Consider the following 6,414-nt stretch of genomic DNA (forward strand, 5'->3'; position numbering starts at 1 on the left):
TTGTTAAATTTTTTAATGATTATCTTGAAAGGTTATGGAGGGCGAGCCCTGGTGCAGCGGTAAAGTTGTGCCTTGGTGACTTGTTGGTTATGGGTTCGAATCCGGAAACAGTCTCTTTGCATATGCAAGGGTAAGGCTGCGTACAACATCCCTCCCCCATACCTTCGCATAGCGAAGAGCCTCCGGGCAATGGGGTACGAAGTTTTTTTTTTATCTTGAAAGGTTATGAACTTGTGATTTATTATTGGCTAACTGTAAATTTTTTCATGCATACAATTTACACTTTTTTTTTTATATATAAAAAGAACGGTTGACTTGCTGATCTCCGATTGATGTTGAAAAAATTTAACGGTTAGAATCATGTCCTCAATTTGTTAAAATTGATGCTAAATTACACATCCTGGCTGCAAAATAACTATACCTGCAACGCTATCTCTACATTTTTAAACGTCATAAACAACACAGTTTAATGTTGGATGATAGTAATTGTAAAAACTTGGACTTAAAATCCAAAAGTATGTTTCTTGCATTTTGCACATATATGAAACTTTTTTTCTTTTTTTGATAAAAGGTCATTACTTTATCACAATAAAAAGCTATTACTTATAACTACAAGAATCTAAATAATTGAATACAAGCCAAACTATATACAACCTTTCCAATCTCTTGAGCTCTCACAAGAGCTTCCAAGAATGGGCAGTATATCATGCACCACAAGCCTGATTATGTTGCCGCCTGATGATCTTGAGATGTCCATGCACTCCTGCAGGTCTGCATCACAGGCTATCAAAACCCATTCATGATCATCATCCAGATACTTGTTATGAAATGTTCCCACCTCTAGTTTCAATCTTTTGGCAATTTCCTCTTTCAATTCCACAATACCACAGTCCATAGAGACCTTAAACCTGATGATATCTTCTTTATATGTTGCCTTAATGGTCACACTGTTCACCTCTTTTCTAACTGCAAAAGGTGTCATAGTTTTATTAAGGGTATCCATGTGTTGCATTTGAGGCAAATCAGAACATTGAGGATTCATCTTGTAAGCTTCTGGAACCTGATCCTCCAAAACAGCATCTGCTGAAGGGCATAGATTTCTCAAGTCTTTAGAACTACCAGCAACCTCAAGTAGCTGTCCTCCAAATGGTTCTTGAGGTTCTGTTGTTTCCACAATGTGAAGCATAGGGTATGCAGTTGCACGGTTTGGTGTACTAGTTGAGTGCAGTGTTGTTGACCCCAGTGATCCTCTTAACACAAGACATTGCTCACTGTTGCCTGTTACAAATGTATCTTTTGGAGGTGAGATTTCATTTGGGGGACTACCATGGCATGAAGCATGAGTAGGATTTCCACTGCCACTTGAGCCACTCCCAGTTCTAAACTTGTTTGTGCCTTTAGTGCCAATCTCCTGAATGGACACTCCTTTATCATTAATCACTTTCTCAGGACTTCGTGTCCTTGCTTCAAGTCCAAGGAATTGATCTTCCATCGCAACCTGTCTTTTTGTTTCTGATGCTCCAAAAGCATCAAAATCATTTTCGTTGATCTTAGGTTCTGATGGCCTAATGGTCAAGGTGGTTTGGCGGTGGAACTTGTTTGAAGTGAAAGGGTCAGAAAAGGAACCAGCAGCAATGGGAAGTGAACCAGTACTTAGAGAATTCAAACCAAATGCTCCTTCAGCACCATGGACCGATTCAATAACACACTTGAGCTTGGACAGGGAATGGTTAACCTTTTTTATCTTTCGAGATGGCCAACGTGATATCCCATGCTGCCTACAGATGCGCTTCATTGTAGTAGGGCAAACTGTACAGCAAGAATATATCCAAGAATATCATGTATGAGCTGCTACTAATAAAAACGAAAGCTACTAGTAATAGATAATGACCAATTTTGTGTTTTCTGATGATAAATATATTCTTTATAACCATATGTTTCTCAAAAAGTAGCAAACTTAAATATGATAAGAGCAGCATTGTTGGTAGTTATATATTTTATGAACACTTTATTGTAGTAGAGCAAACTAGCACCTTGGTAGAGATAACAAAAAACATTTCATTTAACTGTAAATCAGAGAATGAAACATAGCATACCACCAAGGCTCTTTGCAGCATCCTTAAGGCTTCCTGTGAAGTAATGTTGCAAAACATTAAGACTAATTGATATCTCAGCTTTTCCACGTTTTCTATCTGAGGGTTTCTTTTTGGTTTTGATCTCTAAGGAAGTGTTCTGATCAATGTGTCCGCCTGCATTATCACCAAGACTCCCTCCATCATTTATACCATCAAAGTATGCCATTATTTTCGGTTCTGATGGCTCCAGTGGCAGCCCCTCCCCCATATTTGGTGAGGTATGTCTAGGTGGTGACTTAGAAGATTGTGTAATTGGAATGGACTCAAATCTCAAATGAACTCTTTCATTTCTTGCGTCTATAATTTCAATTGAAGCATTCCCCTCAAGTTCAACACCAGAAGCAATCTTAAGACTCTGAAAATGTGGCTTCATTGTTGCCAATATGGATCCCAGCAATCTTTTTTGTTCATTAAAGTCAGTGATCCCAGGAGGCAGAAAAAACTCTAGTACATAATCATCATTTCCTGTATGAGAGCTTTGTAAGCATACTGCAAAACAGCTGTTTAAATGAAACATGAGAGCATAATGTACTAAGGGATATTCGGTTTTGCAGAACTGGGTATTGTTTCCACAGAAGCACATGTTGTGGGACAAAAATGCCCTCCCAGCAACTCCTTGACCTTGTTGTAGGTGATGCTCAGCACAGGCCTCATGGAAACCCCATTTATGAGCATCTATTACATAGAATGCTACCTCAGTTATAGACATGCAAACTTGCCCCATGCAACAACCATTAAAACTTGAGCAAATTTTCTTAAGACCGCCACCATGTGCCAAGACACTCCGATGCTTACATGGAACCCATGTTTGTGCCAGAGGCAAACTATGAGTTTCACACACAGCTGTCAGTATCTCCAAAATCTCGGCTAATGCGTACTGACGGTATTCATTACAAATCTGGTTTAAAAGAATTGCCAAGTTATATCTGTGACAATAGAGGGGTACGATAGAAGTCACAGAACAACATATATATCTTATCTTTTGAGAAAATAAACAAGATAGGGATGCATCATGCATGATAGTAGAAAACGACCTGATTGTATGGATGCTCCAAAATTTCTGAACTCCTCAACTTTACTGCCTGCAAGGAAACTGACAGCCGGTAACTCAGGAATGTAAAAAAAATGTTTGCAATCAGATACATTTAACCCGAGTCCAATAATCTCATGGCAGTTACCTTTGTCAAGATCAATCTTTAAGGATATATTAATATTAATAGTAGTACATATGATAATAAATACCTTTTAACCATCACACCGAACTCACCAACATGAGCAAAGCATGCAACTTATAATAAATAGTACGGTAAAGAAATCCAACCTCAAGGGCTTTGCAGATTTTATCAACCTCAGGAGCATAGTTAATCTTCTGTGAAGTCATTATCAGCTCCACTACAGCCACACATGACTGTCCTGCAAGCTCAAACACAGGCAGGGCCAAGGTTCCGCGGACATTGTAATGTTGAGCGTGATTTAGGCGCTGATACTCTTTACTAGAATAAAACTGAACATTGGGAGTCCATTCTGGAATTTTATGCTGAAAAACTCGGCCGGGAAGTCCCAGGATCTCATCATTCTCTCCATCCACAGAGAACATATACATCAGGGAAGCTGTTCTATACTGATGGAGTCCATTACTATGTGGATCAAGAACAAATGGTTGGCCTGAAGTTGTAAGTGCATACCGATTTCCATTCCTCACAGGTGCCCAAACCTGAGCAAGAACATTCTGTTCAGTCAACTCTTTGAAGTGGCGAAGCGCTTGTGTCATTCTTTCCTTGATCAGACAATAACCATCTGGATTTTCTGAAGCTGTCATGGCTACAAGGGGTGGCACAGTTTTTTTGTTGTCATCATTTTCAATTGGATTTTCAGTTGTTGTATTTGTATTACCTGAAAGCAGTAACTTCAGTCAGAACAACTGCAGGTCATAAAAAAACATAAAGCTCATGTTTAGCATCAGATGTCATTGGAATAGACTATGAAAATTTGCACAGTTATGTTTCAGCTCAATATCATATTATATCTAACACTTCTAAGTTTATAAACAACTACAAATGCCACAAATACATCTGATGCAGGCAACAGTCAACATCCCAAGAAAGTAGGAATTATTCACAAAACTATGGCCTCTAAATAAGAGATAGCTTGAAAGAAAATGAAAGGTAAAAAGAAATGAGTACACACAAATGAAGCCTTATAGTTTAACTATTTAATTTATACGATGGAGATAAAAAGAAAATTCATCTTTAAACCAAGGTGGCAGATACATGTCGCGAAGTTCATCCACATTTCATTTGCCTTTTAATCAATATTCCCAACAATATAGAGGTTCAAGAACAGTAAGGAAAATAATTATAAAAAAAGTTAAAATTCCTTCAATTTGAATAAACTATATAAGCTAAGAAATAGATAAACAAACTCCAAATGAACACTATTGAATAATCTAAACCCTGTTAAATTTCACAATCAACAACAGTGGCTGCTATTCAAGTTACAGTCAACTTGAAATCAAGCAAGTCCTAAAAGTTGAAGAAAACTCCAAAATCCAATTCAACATGCAAACTGAAACAAACCAAGACATGCAATAACAAAATTGGAAACTGTGGCAATTAACAAAGAGATACCTGAAGCTGCAATCCTGATTTGCCTCTCATCTTCAGCATCAGAAAAAGCCCAGACAGGAGAAAAAGGTTGTTCAGAGATAGTGGAAAAGAGAAAAGGAGGCATGGGGTTAGAGACCAAAGATATATGATCCAAGGGCCACAGACTTTCCAGGCCAATGCCAAAATCCATGACAAACCCATGTTCCTCCTGTGCCTTTGACTTGAGAAGAAGGTCAGGATTTTCTTCCTTGGATTCTGACATTTTTCACAAGGATGCTTTTTTCTTGGAAATTGGTTTGTACAGAGTGATTAAGTTTGGAACCTTGTAATGATGATGAAGAGAGACTTGAGAACTACTATACAATTGAAAATGATGGTTGAGTAAAATTGCAGAAGGTGGAGAATATCAGAATATGTAACAAAATAAAATTTTTACTATGGATATTATGCCACTTGCTTGTTGAGACTAAAGTTGATTGAATGTTGGATAAATAATGTTATAAAAGGACAACAAAAATTCATTGTTGGGACTAAATGCCAGTTGCCAAAAAATAAAAAGATGGCCACTAGGTACTTCTCTTTATCTTTGATATTATTTTCAACACTTTTTTACTACTTATGCACAGGGAATGAGGGAAAACATGCTGGGGTTAAGAAAATAAAAATGGTGTATTGTATCAGATCTAGATATTTATCAATGTGAGGTTAGTTGAAGGTTACATGTGCCAAATTTATTGTTATTTTTTGTCATGTTACAATAAGACAAATTATGTGAGAAAATAACAAAACAAATAATTATGCTACATTACTAAAGAAGATACTGACATAAAAAAAGTTAAGATAATCGTCCTGTGTTGCTGAGTAACTGTGTAACTAGTAATTTTTTTGTCTTGTAGTTGTACTATTGTCGATGAAATAAAATACTTTTCTGTCAAAATCTGCCCCTTTTTAATTTTGTTTTATGAAATAATAAAGGAAAGTGAGATTATGCATATCCAAAATCACCATATTCTAATTCTACTAGTCCTAAAAAAGACTTAGTATTTATAAATGACATTTCAGAACTACCAGGCCAAAATCCAATCAAAATTTAAAACATTTGAATATAAGAAGGGCTTTGATCTTGTCAAAGCCGAACTTGGACAGCTTTTTTCTTTTCTTTTTTATTTTCAGCCATATTGTTTCTCAGCTTTTTTTTTGCCAACCATGCATTATTTATCATGCGGGCATCCAAGGAAGTTGGGGATGCCCACAGTCCGGGAATTTAATAAATTTCATGTGAATGCAAACATTATAAAATCTATATAGGGTATCTGAAATCAAATTTTATGCACCCAAAAAGAAATTAAAGTCTAAATTAAACAATAAATAGTAAGAGACTTTCTTTAGGAATCTCATTCTCCAAGGAGTGGACTTCACCTTGTTGACTGTTGGACTAAAGATATGGAAATTAATAGTTGGACTAAGATATGGATATTAAGGTGGTGATTGATGAATATCAAATGTAACTATGTAGATAAAATTGACTGGAATCTTTCTTCAACAAGAAAGGAATCCTGGTCCACAAATATAAACAGTGATACATCCTCCATTGCTTTTCTGTATGGTGGAGTGGATAACTAACTGTTCCTCTATCATTTGACAGGACATAGCTGAGTGTATGTGATTCATAG

At 36.6% G+C, this 6,414-nt stretch overlaps 1 protein-coding gene across 1 annotated transcript; it reads right to left on the reverse strand.

Moving 5' to 3' along the window:
* Positions 1–538: 538 nt before the first annotated feature.
* LOC100797708 (protein NLP7) lies at positions 539–5,347 on the reverse strand. Its single transcript, XM_003548133.5, has 5 exons — positions 4,763–5,347; positions 3,457–4,028; positions 3,170–3,217; positions 2,097–3,033; positions 539–1,809 (listed from the first exon to the last, which is right to left on the reverse strand). The coding sequence occupies exons 1-5, from the start codon at positions 5,001–5,003 to the stop codon at positions 644–646; spliced, it is 2,964 nt and encodes a 987-aa protein (XP_003548181.1). The 5' UTR covers positions 5,004–5,347; the 3' UTR covers positions 539–643.
* Positions 5,348–6,414: the final 1,067 nt, after the last annotated feature.

Source organism: Glycine max, chromosome 16 (genome assembly GCF_000004515.6).
Source record: "Glycine max cultivar Williams 82 chromosome 16, Glycine_max_v4.0, whole genome shotgun sequence".
NCBI classification, from domain to species: domain Eukaryota; kingdom Viridiplantae; phylum Streptophyta; class Magnoliopsida; order Fabales; family Fabaceae; genus Glycine; species Glycine max.

Excerpts from the sequence above, each read along its gene's own strand:
- LOC100797708 (XM_003548133.5), bottom strand. The coding sequence starts at position 5,003 with ATGTCAGAATCCAAGGAAGAAAATCCTGACCTTCTTCTCAAGTCAAAG. Across the intron at positions 4,029-4,762 it reads AATCAGGATTGCAGCTTCAG|GTAATACAAATACAACAACT; the intron begins GTATCTCTTTGT and ends TACTGCTTTCAG. Across the intron at positions 3,034-3,169 it reads TGGAGCATCCATACAATCAG|ATTTGTAATGAATACCGTCA; the intron begins GTCGTTTTCTAC and ends CTTTTAAACCAG.